The sequence below is a fragment of the Eubalaena glacialis genome, chromosome X (assembly GCF_028564815.1).
Source record: "Eubalaena glacialis isolate mEubGla1 chromosome X, mEubGla1.1.hap2.+ XY, whole genome shotgun sequence".
NCBI lineage: Eukaryota > Metazoa > Chordata > Mammalia > Artiodactyla > Balaenidae > Eubalaena > Eubalaena glacialis.
Window position 1 is genome coordinate 69,041,124 of NC_083736.1, and position 23,718 is coordinate 69,064,841.

Consider the following 23,718-nt stretch of genomic DNA (forward strand, 5'->3'; position numbering starts at 1 on the left):
GAAATTAAAAAAAAAATCACTATACTGCTGCAGACCCCATATACATATGTAAACTGAAAATCTGCCTTCAATTTTTTTGGAAATAGATGTGATATAACTGATATCTTCAAGTAGAAGAAAGGTGAAAGTAGGATTTTAAAAAAGATTTCATTATAATGACTGGAATCATGTTTTGAAAAGTAAAATACTTTCAACATCTGTTTCATTTTTTTAAAGGTATTATCCAGTGTAAGGTTAATCTTTTTCTTTTAACCTTGCACTGGATAATAGCTTATGATTTCCTCATTTCTTTCTTTTTTTTTTTTTTTTTGATGTGGACCATTTTTAAAGTCTTTATTGAATTTGTTAGAATATTGCTTCTGTTTTATGCTTTGGTTTTGTGGCCGCGAGGCATGTGGAATCTTAGCTCCCTGACCAGGGATCGAACCCGCACCCCCCTGCATTGGAAGGCTAAGTCTTAACCACTGGACTGCCAGGGAAGTCCCTCAACATGTTTCATTTGATCTTGGCAATGAGCCAGTGAAGCAGGTAGCAGAGCCAGTATTAGAACTCAGTTCTCCTAATACCCTACCCAGAGTTTGTCATACAAAGTTCAAATAAGACTCTCCCTTTTCATTTTGGTCTTTTGTGAAGATGAGTTAATGAATCTTTCTGTCCAGTAGAAATTTTGCAACTTCCTTTGAACAGGGATTTAGAAAGTATTTTCTGACAACGAGGGAGTGCTTTGTCAGCCTTTTTCTTAGGAAACTAGGGATTTAGATTAGTTTCAACATTTTTCAAACCTAAAATTGGTAAGAAGTGGATTTTTAAAACTTGATTAGATAAATACATTGTAAAGAATCAGTAAGTCTCAAGAGATTAGGTTCCTGGAGGCCCAACAAGATTCTCATGTATGATAGAAACTTTAACTGACATCTAAATAACAGCCTCCTAAATCTCAGAATATTTAACGTGGGAAACTTGTTTTCTGTGCTTTCCCTTCTGATTACTTCAGTATTAGTTACTTCAAAATGTAAAAAAAAAAAAAAAAAAGATAATGTGAACAATGTCACAGATTAGAATAGGTGTGTATTTATTCTTGGTGGGGGGACCCTTCTGGATTTTTTAACTTACTCTCCAGTATTTGATGAAATAGCTGAAGACCGTTGTAGCAATGTACAGGCAATAGAGAACAGAATAAGCTAAGAACTGAAGGAAGAATTTATAGTTGGAAAATCCAATGCAGTTATTAACCCTAAAAAAGGAAAAAAAGAAAAACTAATTTGAAATCAGGATCCATTGATTTAGAACACACTGATACAGAGTGAACTATGTTACCCCTGCTGCTTCATTATCTGTTGTGTAGAAACTCAACAGAAATTGAAGTCCCTTAATAGGAACAGACTGGAAACACAAGTTCATGTCTCACTTGTTTTTCCTTTTATTTACAGACACAGAGACAGCTGGCCTACCTAACAGTTCTGGACTGGTTCCTGACACACCCAAGCAAACCTGGATCTTGGATGCTGAAAACCTACTACAATCTCTGCAGCTATACTTAGTATAGTATGGCATGTTCTCTTTATAGTTAGATGATTTCATACTGGTTCTCTAGGTCAGACATACAAAATTTGGAGAATTGCTTAAATTAACAATCTAGAGTTTTTCAAACATCAAGACAGCTAAAAAAAGAACTGAATTATGCAATGTCAAAGAGGACAACTATCTGTACTCTCTTTCGTTATTATAGCTAATGGACAAGAGACCATTAGCTCTGTGACACCAGGAATTCACGATCACACCTTTGGTGGTATATTTATTCTTGCTTTAAAATGTTACGCCTTCCCTGTTCCCCACACAAATACAAAGCCCAATGAATTATGGTAGGGGAAACAGGCATTTTACAACTATGCTTAGGAAAGTAGGCATTGAACAACTTTGACCCTATTAGAGGGGAGAAATTAATCAAAAGGACATACCAAGGGCAATGATGATCCATTTTTAATACACACCTACAAAAGGAACAAAATACAGTGTGATAAACTTCAGAATTGAACTCAGGGTATCACCAGTATTTTTACATGGTCCCAGTACACTCATTCTTAGATTTCCACTATAGCTTCTCCAAAACTATTCTGTCCTCAGTTGTTCCTAGGATGAGCCAATCACAAAACTTTAGGATCATGCTGGCAGCAAGTTACATGCCTAAAATTCCAACCTTTAAAAGGCATTGGGAACTCTAGGATACTGACACAGAGAATAGGTCCAAGACACCTCTCCTCATTTTATTTACTTAGTTTAATAAAAGTAAAGAAGAAACCATGACTGCAGCCTGTGCTTGAATCAAGGGTAAGTGAAACATGGATGGAACAAGCACTCAAGAAGAAGGACATGAAGCTTATATTTATTAGCATAAAAATGGGATTTTACAAAGCTGGAGCAATTTAAGTAACAAAATAAAGTAGTATTGACTTATAACCCCAAATGTGAAATGATTGTACATGCCCACATATTGATATAAGTAAATGATTTAATAAATAAATGAGGGAGAAGAGACAAATCTCCCATGTAGAGGAATTCCAAATAATTTATGTAGATACTCTGCCTGCAAGGCAGGGTGGGGGAAGCATAACTTCTCATTCCTTTAGTGTTGGCTGTACACAGAGATTTCCTTCTAAAGAGTACAGTATGGAGTGGGGGTGGAAGAAGAGTAACTTTACAGTGGATAAATCTGGCAAACACTGCCTCAGTCAGATGATTAAGATTAACATTGCAGTGATAAGTCATGTCTATAGTACGTACCCTTGATATGATATAATGAGAACGGCACTTAATCTCTCTGGTCTTTCTCCCCCAAAAGACATTATCTAAATCTAATCACGAGAAAAATATCAGACAAATCCCACCTGAGGGATATTCTGCAAAATACCCAACAATTCTAAAAACCATCAAGGTTATCAAAAACAAGTAAAGTCTGAGAAACTGTCACAGCTAAGAGGAGCCTAAGAAGACATGACAACTAAATGTAGTATGGTATCCTGTATAGGATCCTTGAACAGAACAAGGACATCAGGGAAAAACTGAGGAAATCTAAATAGAGTATGGATTTCGGCTAAAAATAAAAAATCAATGCTGGTTCATTAATTGTAAGACATGTACCATATTAATGTAAGATATTACATGGGAAATGGTGTGGGACGTATGAGAACTATCTTTACAATAATTCCAGAAATCTAAAACTGTTCTAAAATAAAATGTTTATTTTTTAAAATGCAGTTTTATTTCTCTTTCCTATCTTTATAATAGTTTGAATCATCATCATCCCTGTGAGGGTATTTGGCATGTGCTCATTATGATTGAAAGGAAATGCTCTTTAGGATCAACATGTTAGGATCAGTCACTTGGTTTTTAAGGCAACCATCAGTGGCCAAGCTCAGCCCAGGGGAATTATGGCTGTCACTTACATGGCACAGACAGAGCAGTGGTGGCAGCGATCTGGCTTGATCAAATGGCACCGGTCACAGAACCTTACGGCTATAGGAAAAATAAGGTGGTTAGCACTGGTTAGGGATCAATATGACACCATATATCTTACTAGCCAATCTGGATGACTTGTTATACACTGATTACAGGTACTCAAACTCATCTCATTTCAAGTTACCAAGCAAAAGACAGATCACGTAAGAGAATTGTGGTATGTATTTTTTCCCTGTTGGATCAATCTTAAAAGCACCTTTTGGGGGATGAGTGTAAGGGGAAAGGTTTTCATATCTGGATATCTGATCAAAAAATTCTGTATTATGAAACAAACTATACTGTCAATTGCTTGAGTTATCTTGGGAAAATCATTTAGCCTCTGTTTATTCCAATTTTCCTATCTGAAAACAGGATTCATAATTTATCTCCTGTCTCCAGAGGTTGGATTGTATGAGGTGGATAAAACTCCTAAAGCATGGTTAAGAATGTGGTTCTTAGAATAAGAATTTGAAGAATAGAAGAGACATTCTAGAAAAATTAGTTCAATTGACCATTCCACAGATATAGAAAATAAAGACCTGAGCCATGTCAAGTAACTTACACAAAATCACACAGTAAGCAAGTGGCAAGGTTGTGACTAGTACAGTTTTTCTGACCCTTTAGTTCAGGATTCTTTTCACTTTGTAAGTATGATACAAAAAATCAGTTCTCCTTCCCTCTCTACCTCCTTCCTTCTTTTCTTTATTTCCTTAGATGAAAGACATTTCCCTTTCCTTCTAATTTTCTCTGTGTTCATTGATAGAGTATGACTGTTTAATGTGATTATTAAGTGTAACAACTAAAATTATGAAAATTTGAGCTAATATAATAATTAAACCTAAAGTGTACCTTAAGCACACATAACTGGTTCAACATAATGAACTATTAATTCAGCAGAGTTTCTGTGTTCATTCTAGCAATGTGGTGGTGGTGGTGACCAAAGTATGGGTATAATTGAGGTAACAAGGAGGGGAGAGGGACATGCATGTTTAGTTCCTTCAACATGTTTTTAAAGATACGGTCAAATGCCACTGTCCAGTTTAAGCCACCATCACCTCTAACTTAGATGACTGCAATAGCTGCCTAATTATTTACTTTGCTTTCATTCTTGCCCCCTCACAATACATTCTCTACAGAATAGCCAGGTGATTTGTTAAAATCTAAATCAGATCATATCACTCTCCACTAAAAACCTTCAATGGAGTTCCAAAACCCTTAGCATGGCAAGTTACTTTCTTTTTTTTTTGGTGGCTCTGCATGGCTTGTAGGATCTTAGTTCTCTGACCAGTGATTGAACCTAGCCCCGGTAGTGAAAGCACTGAGTCCTAACCACTGGACCACCAGGGAATTCCTGCAAGTTACTTTTTCTTATTAAGGTCTCAGATCAAATGACATTGCCTCAGAGAAGCCTTCTCTGTTACTCTGTATCATGAGGGCTGCAAACAAATGATTCAAGGGTCCAGGGAACAGTGAGTAGTGAGTGAAGAACCTGAGAATTCGTGCCGTGTTTAAAAAGAGTGGCTACTACTCAGCTCTAGCTAATTTTTGCCATGGGGAAATGCAGATCGAACGTTACCAGTGTCTGAGTTTTCAAGAGTAGCCAAAAATGTGGATTTTCATGCAGAAATATTCTAATTGTTAAAAATTAGTAAAAAATGCAAAGTTTTAAAAGACACATTAGAGATCAAACAGAATATATCTCTGGGTCCAATTCCTCGCATATACCTCTAGTTTGTAATCTCTGCTCTATCACACCATTCTGTTTACTACTGTTTGAAATTATATAGAAAATTTCCTGTCTGTCTCCTTTTCAATATACTTCAGTATGCATGAAGACTTTAAAAAAAAACCATAACCACCATGACATTAATGCTCTAACAAAGTAAACAATAAATCTTTAATATCATCTAATACCCAGACTATAATAAGACATCCCCAATTGTCATATGGGATCTTAATAAATATTGGTTAAATAAATAAATGATAAATAGATGAACATAAGTGTCCAACAGTATACTTCCCAAAGCCTTGAAACACGATCTTCCTTACTAGAAACATTAGAATTACTTGTCAAAAAAGCATTCGTTTTCAAATTTTAAAAGGTGGAGAGGGCTTCCCTGGTGGTGCAGTGGTTAAGAATCTGCTTGCCAGTGCAGGGGACAAGGGTTCGAGCCCTGGTCTGGGAAGATCCCACATGCCGCGGGGCAACTAAGCCCGTGCGTGAAAACTACTGAGCCTGTGCTCTAGAGCCTGCGAGCCACAACTACTGAGCCTGTGCTCTAGAGCCCACGAGCCACAACTACTGAAGCCTGCACACCTAGAGCCCATGCTCCACAACAAGAGAAGCCACCACAATGAGAAGCCCGTGCATTGCAATGAAGAGTAGCCCACACTCGCCGCAACTAGAGAAAGCCCACGCACAGCAACAAAGACCCAACTCAGCCAAAAATAAATAAATAAATAAATAAATTTATAAAAAATAAATAAATAAAAGGAGGAGAATTGCTCAGCCAGTACTGTTCTACTCATGCAGATGAAAACTAACAATAAAACTCCATAGTGAGTATTACTGAAGAAAAATGAAGACATATCTGCACAAACACTTGTACAAGAATTTCACAGCAGATTTACTCATAATAGCTGAGCACTGGAAACAACCCACTTGACCATCAAATGGTGAATTGATAAAGAAAATATGATATTCATACAATGAAATACTACTCAGAAATGACAATGAAAACACTAGGACCCAAAACCTATGGGGTGCAACAAAAGCAGTTCTAAGATGGAAGTTTATAGAAATACAATGCTACCTCAAGAAATAAGAAAAATCTCAAATAAGCAACCTAACCTTACACCTAAAGCAATTAGAGAAAGAAGAACAAAAAAACCCCAAACTTAGCAGAAGGAAAGAAATCATAAAGATCAGATCAGAAATAAATGAAAAAGAAATGAAGGAAACAATAGCAAAGATCAATCAAACTAAAAGATGGTTCTTTGAGAAGATAAACAACATTGATAAACCTTTAGCCAGACTCATAAAGAAAAAAAAGGAAGAGGGCTCAAATCAATAAAATTAGAAATGAAAAAGGAGAAGTTACTCACTGACACTGCAGAAATACAAAGGTTCATGAGAGACTACCACAAGCAAATATATGCCAATAAAATGGACAACCTAGAAGAAATGGACAAATTCTTAGAAAAGTACAACTTTCCAAGACCGAACCAGGAAAAAATAGAAAATATAAACAGACTAATCACAAGCACTGAAATTGAAACTGTGATTAAAAATCTTCCAACAAACAAGAGTCCAGGACCAGATGGCTTCACAGGAGAATTCTATCAAACATTTAGAGAAGAGCTAACATCTATCCTTCTCAAACTCTTCCAAAATATATCAGAGGGAGGAACACTCCCAAACTCATTTTATGAGGCCCCCATCACCCTGATAGCAAAACCAGACAAAGATGTGACAAAAAAAGAAAACTACAGGCCAATATCATTGATGAACATAGATGCAAAAATCCTCAACAAAATACTAGCAAACAGAATCCAACAGCACATTAAAAGGATCATACACCATGATCAAGCGGGGTTTATCCCACGAATGCAAGGATTCTTCAATATACACAAATCAATCAATGTGATACACCATATTAACAAACTGAAGTATAAAAACCATATGATCATCTCAATAGATGCAGAAAAGCTTTTGACAAAACTCAACACCCAATTTATGATAAAAACTCTCCAGAAAGTGGGCAGAGAGGGAGCCTACCTCAACATAATAAAAGCCATATATGACAAACCCACAGCCAACATAATTCACAATGGTGAAAAACTGAAAGCATTTCCTCTAAGATCAGGAACAAGACAAGGGTGCCCACTCTCACCACTATTATTCAACATAGTTTTGGAAGTTTTGGCCATGGAAATCAGAGAAGATAAAGAAATAAAAGGAATCCAAATCCGAAAAGAAGAAGTAAAACTGTCATTGTCTATGGATGACATGGTACTATACATAGAGAATCCTAAAGATGCCACCAGAAAACTACTAGAGTAAATCAAATTTGGTAAAGCTGCAGGATACAAAATTAATGCACAGAAATCTCTTGCATTCCTACACAATAACAACAAAAAGTCAGAAAGAGAAATTAAGGAAACACTCCCATTTACCACTGCAAAAAAAAGAACAAAATACCTAGGAATAAACCTACCTAAGGAGGCAAAAGACCAGCATGCAGAAAACTATAAGACACTGATGAAAGAAATGAAAGACGATACAAACAGAGGGAGAGATACACCATGTTCTTGGATTGGAAGAATCAGTATTGTGAAAATGTCTATACTACCCAAAGCAACCTACAGATTAAATGCCATCCCTATCAAATTACCAATGGCATTTTTCACAGAACTATAACAAAAAATTTTACAATTTGTATGGAAGCACAAAAGATCCCAAACAGACAAAGCAATCTTGAGAAAGAAAAACAAAGCTGGAGGAGTCAGGCTCCCTGACTTCAGACTATACTACAAAGCTACAGTAATCAAGACAGAATGGTACTGGCAAACAAACAGAAATATAGATCAATGGAACAGGATAGAAAGTCCAGAGATAAACCCACGCACATATGGTCACCTTATCTTTGATAAAGGAGGCAAGAATATACAATGTAGAAAAGACAGCCTCTTCAATAAGTGGTGCTGGGAAAACTGGACAGCTACATGTAAAAGAATGAAATTAGAACACTCCCTAACACCATACACAAAAATAAACTCAAAATGGATTAAAGACCTAAATGTAAGGCCAGACACTATAAAACTCTTAGAGGAAAACATAGGCAGAACACCCTATGACATAAATCACAGCAAGATCCTTTTTGACCCACCTCCTAGAGTAATGGAAATAAAAACAAAAATAAACAAATGGGACCTAATGAAACTTAAAAGCTTTTGCATAGCAAAGGAAACCATAAACAAGATGAAAAGACAACCCTCACAATGGGAGAAAATATTTACAAACAAAGAAACTGACAAAGGATTAATCTCCAAAATATACAAGCAGCTCATGCAGCTCAATATCAAAAAAACAAACAACCCAATCCAAAAATGGGCAGAAGACCTAAATAGACATTTCTCCAAAGAAGACGTACAGATTGCCAACAAACACATGAAAAGATGCTCAGCATCACTAATCATTAGAGAAATGCAAATCAAAACTGCAATGAGGTATCACCTCACACCGGTCAGAATGGCCATCATCAAAAAATCTATAAAGAATAAATTCTGGAGAGGGTGTAGCGAAAAGGGAACCCTCCTGCACTGCTGGTGGGAATGTAAATTGATACAGCCACTATGGAGAACAGTATGGAGGTTTCTTAAAAAACTAAAAGTAGAACTACCATATGACCCAGCAATCCCACTACTGGGCATATACCCTGTGAAAACCATAACTGAAAACGATACATGTACCACAATGTTCATTGCAGCACTATTTACAATAGCCAGGACATGAAAGCAACCTAAATGTCCATTGACAGATGAATGGGTAAAGAAGTTGTGGCACATATATTCAATGGAATATTACTCAGCCATAGAAACAAATGAAACTGAGTTTTTGTAATGAGGTGGATGGACCTAGAGTCCGTCATACAGAGTGAAGTAAGTCAGAAAGAGAAAAACAAATACCGTATGCTAACGCATATATATGGAGTCTAAAAAAACCGGTACTGATGAACCTAGTGGCAGGGCAGGAATAAAGACACAGACATAGAGAATGGACTTGAGGACACAGTGGGGGAAGGGGAAGCTGGGACGAAGTGAGAGAGTAGCATTGACATATATACACTACCAAATGCAAAATGGATGGCTAGTGGGAAGCTGCTGCATAGCACAGGGAGATCAGCTCGATGCTTTGTGATGACCTAGAGGGGTAGGAAAGGGAGGGTGGGAGGGAGGCTCAAGAGGGAGGGGATATGGGGATATATGTATACATATAGCTGATTCACCTTTTTGTACAGCAGAAACTAACACAACATTGTAAAGCAATTATACTCCAATAAAAATGAAAAAAAATGATGTAAAAAAAAAGAAATACTACTCAGCAGTAAAAGGAATGAAATACACAAGAATGTGAATGAGTCTCAAAAACATTATGCTGAATAAAAGAAGCCAGATACAACAGTACATACTGTATGATTCCATTTATACAAAATTCTAGAGCAGGTAGAAGTAATCTATGGTGGAAAACTATCAGAATAGTGGTTGTCTTTGGTTGTTGTGGTGGGATTGACTGGGAAGGAGCATGAGAGAACTTTCTGGGGTGTGGTAATGTTTTCAGAGGTTTTAGTTACACAGGTGTGTACATTTGTCAAAATACTGAATGGTACACTTAAGATTTGTGCATGTTTTGTATGTAAATTTCACCCAAAAAATAATAATAAAATATTTAGGTGGATGTGTATTGATATCGGCTACTTACTTTGAAATGCATCAAAAAATAAAATGGCTTGCCATCATTAAAAATCTACAAATAACAAATGCTGGAGAGGGTGTGGAGAAAAGGGAACCCTCCTACACTGTTGGTGGGAATATAAATTGGTACAATCACTATAATGAACAGTATGGAGGTTCCTTAAAAAACTAAAAATAGAACTACCATATGATCCAGCATTCCCACTCCTGGGTGTATATCCAGAGGAAAGCATACTTCGAAAAGATACATGCACCCTAATATTCATTGCAGCACTATTTACAATAGCCAGGACATGGAAGCAACCTAAATGTCGATCAACAGATGAACAGATAAAGAAGACGTGGCATATATATACGATGGAATACTACTCAGCAATAAAAAAGAATGAAATAATGTCATTTGCAGCAACATGGATGGATCTAGAGATGATCATACTAAATGAAATAAGTCAGATAGAGAAAGACAAATACCATATGATATCAGTTATATGTGGAATCTAAAAAAATGATAGAAATTAACTTATTTACAAAACAGAAACAGACTCACAGTCATAGAAAACAAATTTATCATTACCGAAGGGGAAAGGAGGTGGGGAGGGATAAATTAGAAGTTTTGGATTAGCAGATACAAACTAGTATATAAGAAATAAACATCAAGGACCTACTGCATATCACAGAGAACTATATTCAATATCCTGTAATAAACCATAATGGAAAAGAATATGAAAAAGTATATATATACATATATATATATACACACACATTTATGTATGTTTAATTGAATCACTTTATTGTACACCAGAAACTAACAGTACATTGTACATCAACTATACTTCAGTAAAAAAATTTTTTAAAAATAATTTGGCTTGATGGATGATGGATAGAGGGATGGATTTGTGGACAGATATGCGATAAAGCAATATAGTAAAATGTTAGTGGTGACTCCAGTGGTGGGTATACAGATGTTTATAATGTAATTATTCCATCCTGGGTAAATGTTTGACATTTTTTATAATAAAATGTTGAGAATAAACTCCATAGTGTTCTTCAGAAGAAAGGAGGAAAAAGTGGGCTAGATTGAGGATATTTATGACTCAGTCTTTCTGAGATCCTTGTTGATCTGCCTCCCTAAGTGACTTTGGATGAACTGACCTCCACTCCCGGTTCTTGTGTAAACTGGTAGCTTCTTGGCCATATCAAAAAGCATCTGCTTCTGGACCTCAGGTCTCTCTTCATTTTCATAGCGCTCCTTGTCGGTATAGGACAGGTGGAACTGGAAGAAGTGAGAGGCAAGACTTTACTTTCCAAAATTCACAGAAAAGATTAAAAACAACAATAACTATTTGGATGAAAATATTTGTTACCTATCCTTGAAGCTCAGGTACCAATTTGGCTTATAACTTTCTCTGGATAATTATCTCATTTATCTTATTTGGCTTTTATCTAAATATTCATAACTCTATGTGATAGGTAATATTGTTTTATAACTAAAGAAAATAAAACTTAGATTAAGTACCTTGTCTATGGTTACACTCACTCAACTAATAAAAGCAGCAAAACTAAGCCCCAAACCCAGTTCACTTGACCCCAAGACTTATGCCATTTCCACTCCATTACACCATAATATGATATTGCATGTTGATATGTGATACCTTGCTGCCAGGACCCTGTTGATGATAAACTATGCTTGTTATTAAGTTGTGAGTATTTTTCATAGGTGACACTCTTGGAGAAGCTGGATGAGACTACTTGCAACGTTGTCTTCACATTCTATAATAATTTTTCAAATGAATAGAAATTTGGATATTCTCACTATTTCAGAAATTTTTAGTCTGGTATGGAGCTTGTTGCCATGTTTGTGCTACACTTTGCTAATCTGGCAAAAAAAATGCCAACGATTTTCCAAAGTAATACAAACCTGTAAGTTTTCTTCTGTTTGGGCCAAAGGGTAGGCAGAGGTGAAAAAGAGAAAGATCTGTGATCACATTCTCTGGATTTAAACTTAATCTCTGCCATTTAATAGTTCAAAAATCACTTTGGAAAATCAGATATTCTCAACTTAAGTTTCTTTGTCTGTAAAATAGAGGAAATAATACTTACATCACAAGACTGGTGTAAGAGTGCTGGATAATAACAAGTAATTAAAGTCTCTTTTACAAGTCCAATTTCTTAAATCATTTAGAAATATTTGATATAGCCAATATTTAAAATTTTAGCTATTCTAGATAGTGTGTAGCACTATGTTATTGTGATTTTAATTTGCACTTCTTTGATTACTAATGACATTCAGCACCTTTTTATGAGTTTATTCGCCATTTGGGTATCTTCCTGTGAAATGCCTATTCAAGCCTTTTGTCCATTAAAAAATAATTGGGTTATGTGTCTTTTTTATTATTGATTTGTATTGTAATGATTTGAGGAGTAATTTATATATTTTGTATACTAGTCCTTTGTTGAATATTTTCTACCAGTCTGTGGCTTTCCTTTTTACTTCCTTTATGGTGCATTTTGAGGATCTGAAGATCTTGGTGGGAGTGTAGATTTACGCAACCACTTTGGAAAACTGTTTGGCATTATCTACATAAGCTAAATATGTGCCGCCCTATGACTCAGCAATTCCATTCCCAGTTATATACCTAAGAGAACAATGAGTGTGTGTGTGTGTATATATGTATGTGTGTTTGTGTGTATGCCAAAAGACAGGTACAAGATTGTTCATAGCAGCTTTATTCATAATAGAAAAAAATGGTAACAACACAAGTGTCCTTTAATTGGTGAATAGATAAATCAACTGTGATAAAAGAGAATAACTAACAGCAGTAAAAGGGAATGAATAACTGAAACATGCATCAACATGAATGAATCTGGAAAACATTACACTGAGTGAAAGGCTTACACAAAACAGTACATACTATGATTCTTTTTTGTGTGAGGCTCAAAAATAGGCAAAATTAATCTATGGTGATAGAAAGACTAGTGGTTACGTCTGATAGGAAGCTGATTGGGAAAGGGTGTGAAGGAGATTCCTGAGGTGTTGGAAATGTTCAAAATCTTAACCTGGATGGTGATTATATGGGTGTAAATATAGGTAAAAAATCATGAAATCATACTCTTTACAGCTTAGTTCTTGGAATAGAGTATGTATTTATACATCAGTAAAATAGTAAAACAAATAAATTAATGAAATATTTAAGATAATTTAAATGCATCTGACTTTTAAAATTGGAAATGTATAAAATCAAACACTCTATTTTAAGAACCATACCTGTGGTGCATTTTTATGGTACCATGTCATTCTAAAGTAGAGTGACTGCCTGCGGGTATGTGGAAATGTGTAGGGGAATTTTTGGCTATTACAATAAATATGGTGCACTATAGGCATTTAATGGGTGGAGGCCCAGGGAGCCAAGGATTCTGCGATGAACTGTGTAGGCACACACAACTAAGAGTTTTCAGAACTAAAAGTCTATAGGTCAATATTATAAAATGGTAACTAAATAATACAAATTTAATATAAAAACAACTGGGTTTTTTTTTGTTTTCTTAGAAGAACAATTATACTAACTGGAAAGTATAAAGTTTTATTTTTTAACTTATTTTTAACCTTCTTATTGAAGTATAGTTGATTTAAAAGTATAAAGATTTAAACAATTCTTTTTTAATGTTGATAATTAAAAGTAGCACCTTGGGGCAGCCCTTTAAGTTCGGGGATGGTCTTGGGAATATAACTTTCTTTTGGTATACTGCCCCAGCTTGAAAGGCAGAGGCAGTGTTGTTACTGCTTGTATGTGATGAAACCTTGTGGTTATATAGCCAGTAGGCTTTGGTTTGGAATAGGATGTCATGCCTGGATGCCCTATTTCTGTCACTAACCAAGCATTTTTGAGGATTAGAATGCAATGAGCCAGTAAATGCACTTTGGGTGGGACAACTGGTGATAGACTGGGATGTATTTGGTATTAGATAAATTAATATCATGGCTATCAAATAGGCCCAAAAGATTCACCTTTTCTTTTTACCCATTAAAAATGATTAATATGTGGTCTTAAATGTTAGACATTTGCAGTGATTATCTAAATCCTGCCATCATGGCACCCAGTTTAGGCCAACAAAATTCCTAACCACTCAGCCTTTTTACTGGCCTACAAGCTTTATAAATAGTGTGACAAGGACAATTATTTTATTGAGCTAAAATTCACATAACATAAAATTTCATTTAAAAATGTACATTTTATAGTGTACAAGTCAGTGGCATTTAGTACATTCACAGTGTTTTGCAACCATCACCACTATCTAGTTCCAGAATATTTTTATCACTCCAAAAGGAAACCCTCTATACATTAAGTGGTGATTCCCTATTCCCTCCATTCCCATTCCCTGGCAACTGCTAATCTACCTTCTGCCTCATTGGATTTTTCTTTCTGGATATTTCATATGAATGGAATCAAACAATATGTGGCCTTTGGTGTCTGCTGTATTTCAATTAGCATAATGTTTTCAAGGTTCATCCATGTTGTATCATGTATCAGTAATGTATTCCTTTTTAATGGCTGAATAATATTCCATTGTATGGACATACCACACTTGGTTTATGCATTCACCTGTTGATGGACATTTGGCTCCTTCCCACCTTTTGGTTACAGTGAATAGTGATCTGTGAACAACTGAGTATAACTATTTGTTTGAACAACTGTTTTCAATTCTCCTGAGTATATACTTAGGAGTAGAATTGCTGGGTCACATGGTAATTCTATGTTTAACCTTATGAGGAAATGCAAAACTGTTTTCCACACCAGCCACACCATTTAAATTCCCAGTAGCAATGTATGAGGATTCAGAATTCTCCATATTTACACTAACACTTGTTATTTTACATTTTTCTTTCTTTTCTTTCTTTTCTTTTCTTTCTTTCTTTCTTTCTTTCTTTCTTTCTTTCTTTCTTTCTTTCTTTCTTTCTTTCTTTCTTTCTTTCTTTCTTTCTTTCTTTCTTTCTTTCTTTCTTTCTTTCTTTCTTCCTTTCTTTCCTTCTTTCTTTCCTTCTTCCTTCCTTCTTTCTTTCTTTCTTTTTGTCTTTGTTTTGTTTTTATTACAATTATTTTATTACATTCATCTGAGGCTGTACATATTTGATTTCATGGAATAAAACTCAAAGATGTGAAGAGACCCTCATTATTAGGGAAAGTCATGAACTGATCACAAGATGATACACCTCTAGATTGGTTCTACTCCAGTCTTGTTTTCATATTCCTGCATAGCATTATTCAGATAGCCTTCCTTATTTAAAAAAATAAATTAAGACACTAGCACTTCAAGAAAGTGTGCCCAACTCCCACAGTTTCCCACCTCCCCAAAGTTAACATTTTCCTTGGTTTTTGCCTTTTTCTTATGGTTCATAATTCCTTACTTTTTGTATCAGTTATCTATGGTCACAATAATGTTTCATAACATACAACTTTGAAATCTAGAATAATAAGCATCAAGGTTCAAGGGTCTGTGTGCTGGCAATTTTGGCTGAATTGACTAAGCAGTTCTGGTCCCTAAACTCACTCACATATCTGGTAATTCTCTGACTATTGGCCCATCTTGGTTGGGATGACCCTGATGACTCAATTCTGCTCCCATGTTTGTGTCCCATCAGGCTAGACTGGCATGTTGTCAAGGTGGTGATAGAAGGCAAGAGCAGAAATCCAAATGGAAACATGTAAGTGCTCTTTCAAGCATCTACTTATCTCACATCTACTAACATCCCATTGGATAAAGCAAGTTACATGGCTAGATGCAGAGAGAGTGGGAGGACATCAGAGGTTATGGCAAAGTTCATGACTACAAGAAGGCATGAGAAATTGGAACAATTGATGTGATCACTCTACCACACCTACAGTCTTCTTTTTTTGCTTCTTGGGCAAAGGAAGAGAGATCATCTGATTAGGAATTTGGCTTGATTTAATATTGGAGGACCACTGACAATTTTTTCCTTTATGTTTAAAAAATTTCCATTCAGTAAAATTTACCTTTTTATGGTATATGATTCCATGATTTCTTTTACTGAAATGTATCTGGCATACAATATTATATTAGTTTCATGTGTACAACATAATGATTTGACATCTCTATGCATTTCAAAATGATCACTACAATGTCCAGTTACCATCTGTCACCATACAAAGTTAACACAATATTGACTGTATTCCATATACTATACATTACATCCCCATGACTTATTCATTTTATAACTGGAAGTTTATGCCTCTTGATCCCCATCACCCATTTCCCCCCCCCCTCCGACCCCTTTTCCTCTGGCAACCTCCTCTGGGAATCTGTTCTCTGTATCTATGAGTCTGAGTTCAGTTTTGTTTTGTGTGTTTGTTTTGTATTTTAAATTCCACATATAAGTGAAATCATGTGGTATTTGTCTTTCTCTGACTTATTTTACTTAGCATAATACCCTCAAGGTCCAACCATGTTGTTGCAAATGACAATATTTCTTTTTTTTAATGACTGAGTAGTATTCCATTGTATATATACCATGTCTTCTTTATCCATTCATCCACTGATGGACACTTAAGTTGCTTCCATATCTTGGCTATTGTAAATAATGCTGCAATGAACATAGGGGTGCATATATCTTTTCTAATTCATGTTTTTGTTTTCTTTGGATAGATACCCAAAAATGGAATTCCTGGATCATATGGTAGTTCTATTTTTAACTTTTTGAGAAACCTCTATACTGTTTTCCATACTGGTTGTACCGATTTACATTCCCACCAACAGTGAATAAGGGTACCCCTTCCTCCACATCCTCATCAACTCTTGTTATTTCTTGTCTTTTTTATCATAGTCATTCTAATTGGCATGAGGTGATATCTCACTGTGGTTTTGATTTGAATTTTCCTGATGATTAGTGATGTTGAGCATCTTTTCATGTGCCTGTTGGCCATCTGTACATCTTTGGGAAAATGTCTATTCAGATACTCTGCCCATTTTTAATCAGATTTGGTTTTTGTTATTGAATTGTATGAGTTCTTTATATATTTTGGATATCAACCCCTTATTGGGTATATGACTTGAACATATCTTCTTCCATTCAGTAGGTTGCCTTTTCGTTTTGTTGATAATTTCCTTTGCCATGCAGAAGCTTTTTAGTTTGATGTAGTCCCATTTGTTTATTTTTGTTTTTGTTGCCCTTGCCTTTGGAGTCAGATCCCTAAAATCATTGCTAAGACCAATATCAAGGAGCTTACCAGCTATGTTTTCATCTCAGAGTTTCATGGTTTTAGGTCTAACATTCAAGTCTTTAATACATTTTGAGTTAATTTTAGTATTTAGTGTAAGATGTGGTTCAATTTCATTCTTTTGCATGTATCTGTTCAGTTAGTCATATTTTAGCCATCCAGTGTGAAATGTTATCTCATTGTGGTCTTAATTTGCATTTCTCTACTATATATACATATACATATATATATATATACACACACACATATGTATTGTTTAGTGAACTATCTATTCAAGTCATTTGCCCATTTTTTAAAGGATAGTCCTTATTGAAAACATTAAGGATCATCTTTTCAGCAAACTGTACTATAACAATTGGACATAATATTAAAAAAACAAACCCTCAATATATACCTCACATCTTACACAAATTACCTCAAAATGGAGGATCTTCAAGATGGAGGAGTAAGACGTGGAGACCACCTTCGTCCCCACAAATACATCAAAAATACATCTATATGTGGCACAACTCCTACAGAACACCTACTGAACACTGGTAGAAGACCTCAGACTTCCCAAAAGGCAAGAAAATCCCCATGTACCTGGGTAGGGCAAAAGAACAAAGAAAAAACAGAGACAAAAGAAGAGGGACAGGACCTGCACCTCTGGGAGGGAGCTGTGAAGGAGGAAAAGTTTCCACACACTAGGAAGCCCCCTCACTGGCGGGAATTGGGGGAGCTTTGGAGCCTCAGAGGAGAGGGGAGCAACAGGGGTGCTGAGGGAAAGCAGAGAGAATCCTGCACAGAGGATCAGTGCCAACCAGCACTCACCAGCCTGAGACACTTGTCTGCTCACCTGCTGGGTCAGGTGGGGACTGGGTGCTGAGGCACGGGCTTTGGAGGTCAGACACCAGGGAGAGGACTGGGGCTGGCCATGTGAAGACAGCCTGAGGGGGCTAGTACACCACAGCTAGCTGGGAGGGAGTCCAGGAAAAAGTCTGGACCTGCCAGAGAGGCAAGAGACCATTGTCATGGGGTCCACGAGGAGAGGGGCAGGCCCACCATATGAGCTTCTTGCTCCGTGTGCTCACAGATGGCAGGGCACCACCTATGCGAGCTCCGGAGGTGGGCGTGAGCCTGAGAGGCGGGTGCAACGGCTGCTGCCGCTGCTACCAAGGGTCCTGTGAGCAAACCCAGGTCAATGTCCACACCTTCCTGGGAGCCTGTGCAGCCCGCCACTGCTGAGGGTCCTGCAATCCAGGGCCAACATCCCCAGGAGAACGCATGGTGCACCTAGGCTGTTGCAACTTCATGCCTGCCTCTGCCACTGCAAGCAGTCCCAGCACATCCCAATTGTGACTGCCATATCCGTCCCTCTCGCCGAACTGAGAGAGCAAGTGAGCCCTAAGTAGTCGTTGCTTTTGCCCCCTCTTGCCTGGGCAGGGAAGACGCCTGAGGGTGGCTCACATGCAGAGGCAGGGCCAAAGCCAAAGCTGAACCCCAGGTGCCATGCGACCAAAGAAGAGAAAGGGAAATCTCTCCAAGCAGCCACAGGAGTAGCGGATTAAACACCCACAATCAGCTTGGTAAACACTGCATCTGAGGAGTATCTAAATAGACGAGTGTTCCCACAATTGAGCATGTGGATTTTGGGGGCAACTGTGGACTTTGGAGGCAAGTAAACATGGGAGTAAGGCCAGATCAGAGTCTGAGCTGGTGCCACAGTGCCCACAGCAGGTCCAGAGACCTACCTAGAAGTATTGGAGGACTTCCTGGGTAGGCAGGGACTGGCTATGGTTCACTGTGGGAGCAAGGACACAGAAGGCTGAGGCCACAAAAAAATATTATTATTATTACTACTTTTTAAAATTTTGTTGATTTTTTATTATTCTTTTAATTTTTATTTACTTTTTATTTTTTTATGCTTTTATTTTTAATATATTTTTAATTTTATTTTTTTCCTATTTCTACTGTATTTTTTCATTATATTGTAGATTTTACTTGTTTTGGTTTTTCTTTGTTTTGCATTGTTTTTCTCTTATTTTAAACTATATTTTATATTTTTCTATGTTTACTTCTTTGTTGTTTCATACATTTTTCCTTTTGTTTTCATCTTTCATTTTTAGTTTTCTTTTGATCATTTTTGTGTGTTTTATGCTTTCTTTGCCTTTTTTTAGTTTGCTTTCTGTGTTTGATTTGATTTTGGTTTTTTGTTTTTGTTAGTTTAGTTCTTAGTGTTTGTTTTCGTTTTGGGGTTTATTTATTGGTTTGGTTGCTCTCTCCCTTTTTGTTTTCTCTTTTTTATTTTTCTTTTTGTGAGTGTATGTGTGTGTGTGTTTCTTCGTGTGATTTTGTCTGTTTAGTTTTGCTTTTACCATTTTTCTTGGGGTTTTGTCTGTTTGTTTTCTTTTTTTCCATGCTGTGTGGCTTGCAGGGTCTTAGTGCTCCGGCCAGGGGTTGGGCCTGAGCCTCCGAGGTGGGAGAGCTGAGTCCAGGATGTTGGACTACCAGAGAACTCCCGGTCCCATGGAATATTAATTGGTGAGGGCTCTCCCAGAGGTCTCCATCTCAACACTGAGACCTGGCTCCACACAACGGCCAGCAAGCTCCAATGCTGGACGCCTCATGCCAAACAACTAGCTAGACAGGAAAACAAGCCCACCCAGTAGCAGACAGGATGCCTAAAGTGATATGAAGCTCACAGACACCCCAAACACACCAACGGACGTGGCCCTGCCCACCAGAGGGACAAGATCCAGCCACACCCACCAGAACACAGGCACCAGTCCCCCCCACCAGGAAGCCTACACAAGCCAGTGGACGAACCTCACCCACTGGGGACAGACCAGAAGTAAGAGGAACTACGACACTGCAGCCTGCAGCAAGGAGACCCCAAACACACTAAGTTAAACAAAACGAGAAGACAGAGAAATATGCAGCAGGTGAAGAAGCAAGGTAAAAACCGACAAGACCAAACAAATGAAGAGGAAATAGGCAGTCTACTTGAAAAAGAATTCAGAGTAATCACAGTAAAGATGATCCAAAATCTTGGAAATAGAATAGAGAAAATACAAGAAACGTTTAACAAGGACCTAGAAGAACTAAAGAGCAAACAAACAGTAATAAACAACAAAATAACAGAAATTTAAAATACTCTATAAGGAATCAATAGCAGAATAACTGAGGTAGAAGAACGGATAAGTGAGCTGGAACATAGAATGGTGGAAATAACTGCCATGGAGCAGAATAAAGAAAAAAGAAGGAAAAGAATTGAGGACAGTCTCAGAGACCTCTGGGACAACATTAAACACACCAACATTCGAATTATAGGGGTCCCAGAAGAAGAAGAGAAAGAGAAAGGGTCTGAGAAAATATTTGAAGAGATTATAGTCGAAAACTTCCCCAACATGGGAAAGGAAAGAGCCACCCAAGTCCAGGAAGTGCAGAGAGTCCCAAACAGGATAAACCCTAGGAGAAACAAACCAAGACACATATTAATCAAAATAACAAAAATTAAATTCAAAGAAAAAATATTAAAAGCACCAAGGGAAAAGCACCAAATAACATACAAGGGAATCCCCATAAGGTTCTCCGTTGAGTTCTCAGCAGAAACTCTGCAGGCCAGAAGGGAGTGGCATGATATATTTAAAGTGATGAAAGGGAAAAACCTACAACCAAGATTAGTCTACCTAGCAAAGATCTCATTCAGATTTGACAGAGAAATCAAAGGCTTTGCAGACAAGCAAAAGCCAAGAGAATTCAGCACCACCAAACCAGCTTTACAACAAATGCTAAACGAACTTCTCTAAGTGGGAAACACAAGAGAAGAAAAGGACCTACAAAAACAAACATGAAACTATTAAGAAAATGGTAATAGGAACACACATGTGTGAATGGATTAAATGCTCCAACCAAAAGACATAGACTGGCTGAATGGATACAAAAACAAGACCCGTATTTATGCTGTCTACAAGAGACCCACTTCAGATCTAGGGACACATACAGACTGAAAGTGAGGGGATGGAAAAAGATATTCCATGCAAATGGAAATCAAAAGAAAGCTGGAGTAGCAATTCTCATATCAGGCAAAATAGACTTTAAAATAAAGACTATTACAAGAGACAAAGAAGGACACTACATAATGATCAAGGGATCAATCCAAGAAGAAGATATAACAATTGTAAATATTTATGCACCTACATAGGAGCACCTCAATACGTAAGGCAAATGCTAACAGCCATGAAAGGGGAAATCGACAGTAACACAATAATAGTAGAGGACTTTAACACCCCACTTTCACCAATGGACAGATCATCCAAAATGAAAAAAAAAAAAAAATAAGGAAACACAAGCTTTAAATGACACAATAGACCGAATATATTTAATTGATATTAAGAGGACATTCCATCTGAGAACAGCAGATTACACTTTCTTCTCAAGGGCACATTGAACATTCTGCAGGATAGATCATATCTTCGGTCACAAATCAAGCCTTGGTAAAGTTAAGAATATTGAAATCGTATCAAGTATCTTCTGCGACCACAACGCTATGAAATTAGAAATGAATTACAGGAAAGAAACTGTAAAAAACACAAACACATGGAGGCTAAACAATACGCTACTAAATAACCAAGAGACCACTGAAGAAATCAGAGAGGAAATCAAAAAATACCTAGAGACAAAAGACAATGAAAACACGATGACCCTAAACCTATGGGATGCAGCAAAAGCAGTTCTCAGAGGAAAGTTTATTGGAAGACAATCTTACCTCAAGAAACAAGAAAAATCTCAAATAAACAATCTAACCTTACACCTAAAGGAACTAGAGTAAAAAGAGCAAAAAAAAACCCCAAAGTTAGTAGAAGGAAAGAAATCATAAAGATCAGAGCAGAAATAAATGAAATAGAAACAAAACAATAGCAAAGATTAATAAAAACTAAAAGCTGGTTGTTTGAGAAGATAAACAAAATTGATAAACCTTTAACCAGACTCATCAAGAAAAAGAGGGAGAGGACTCAAATAAAAAAAAATTAGAAATGAAAAAGGAGAAGTTACAACGGACACCGCAGAAATGCAAACCATCATGAGAGACTACTACAAGCAACTATATGCCAATGAAATGGACAACCTGGAAGAAATGGACAAATTATTAGAAAGGTATTACCTTCCAAGACTGAACCAAGAAGAAATACAAAATATGAACAGACCAATCACAAGTAATGAAATTGAAACTGTGATTTAAGATATTCCAACAAACTGAAGTCCAGGACCAGACGGCTTCCCAGGTAAATACTACCAAACATTTAGAGAAGAGCTAACACCCATCCTCTGAAACTCTTGCAAAAAATTGCAGACGATGGAAACTCCCAAACTCATTCTATGAGTCCACCATCACCCTGATTCCAAAACCAGACAAAGATATTACAAAAAAAAGAAAATTACAGACCAATATCCCTTATGAATATAGATGCAAAAATCCTCAACAAAATACTAGCAAACAAAACCTAATAACACATCAAAAGGATCACACACCATGATCAAGTGGGATTTATCCCAGGGATGCAAGGATATATGCATTCTTTAATATATGCAAATCAGTCAATGTGGTACACCATATTAACAAATTGAAGAACAAAAACCATATGATCATCTCAATAGATGCAGAAAAAGCTTTTGACAAAATTCAACACCCATTTATGATAAAAACTCTCCAGAAAGTTGGCAAAGAGGGAAACTACCTCAACATAATAAAAGCCGTTTACAACAGACCAGAGCAAAGACCATTCTCAATGGTGAAAAACTGAAAGCATTTCCTCTAAAATCAGGAACAAGACAAGGATGTCCACTCTCACCAATATTATTCAACATAGTTTTGGAAGTCCTAGCCACGGAAATCAGAGAAGAAAAATAAATTAAAAGAATACGAATTGGAAAAGAAGAAGTAAAACTGTCACTGTTTGCAGATGATATGATACTATACATAGAAAATCCTAAAGATGCCACCAGAAAACTACTAGAGCTAAATCAATGAATTTGGTAAAGTTGCAGGATATAAAATTAATGCACAGAAATCTCCTGCATTCCTACACACCAACAACGAAAGATGAGAAAGAGAAATTTAGGAAACAATCTCATTCACCATTGCAACAAAAAGAATAAAATACCTCGGAATAAACCTGCCTAAGGAGGTAAAAGACCTGTATGCAGAAAACTATAAGACACTGATGAAAGAAATCAAAGATGATACCAACAGTTGGAAAAACATACCATGTTCTTGAATTGGAAGAATCAATATTGCAAAAATAGCTAAACTACCCAAAGTAATCTACAGATTCAATGCAATCCCTATCAAATTACCAATGGCATTTTTCACAGAACTAGAACAAAAAATCTTAAAATTTGTATGGAGATACAAAAGACCCCAAATAACCAAAGCAATCTTGAGACAAAAAAAACGGAACTGGAGGAATCAGGCTCCCTGACTTCAGACTATACTACAAAGCTACAGTAATGAAGACAGAATGGCACTGGCAAAAAA

The 23,718-nt window shown here is 36.7% G+C and overlaps 1 protein-coding gene across 1 annotated transcript in view; it reads right to left on the reverse strand.

Annotated features, from left to right (window-relative positions):
* The window catches only part of ZDHHC15 (zinc finger DHHC-type palmitoyltransferase 15), a 129,349-nt gene that overhangs the window by 50,050 nt on the left and 55,581 nt on the right, over positions 1 to 23,718 (reverse strand). Inside the window, exons 4-7 of the mRNA XM_061178466.1 lie at positions 11,122 to 11,242; positions 3,444 to 3,513; positions 1,959 to 1,991; positions 1,114 to 1,234 (exon numbers count right to left, since the gene is read on the reverse strand). Of these exons, the coding sequence (XP_061034449.1) occupies positions 1,114 to 1,234; positions 1,959 to 1,991; positions 3,444 to 3,513; positions 11,122 to 11,242 (345 nt within the window). The remainder of the gene's footprint in view (positions 1 to 1,113; positions 1,235 to 1,958; positions 1,992 to 3,443; positions 3,514 to 11,121; positions 11,243 to 23,718) is intronic.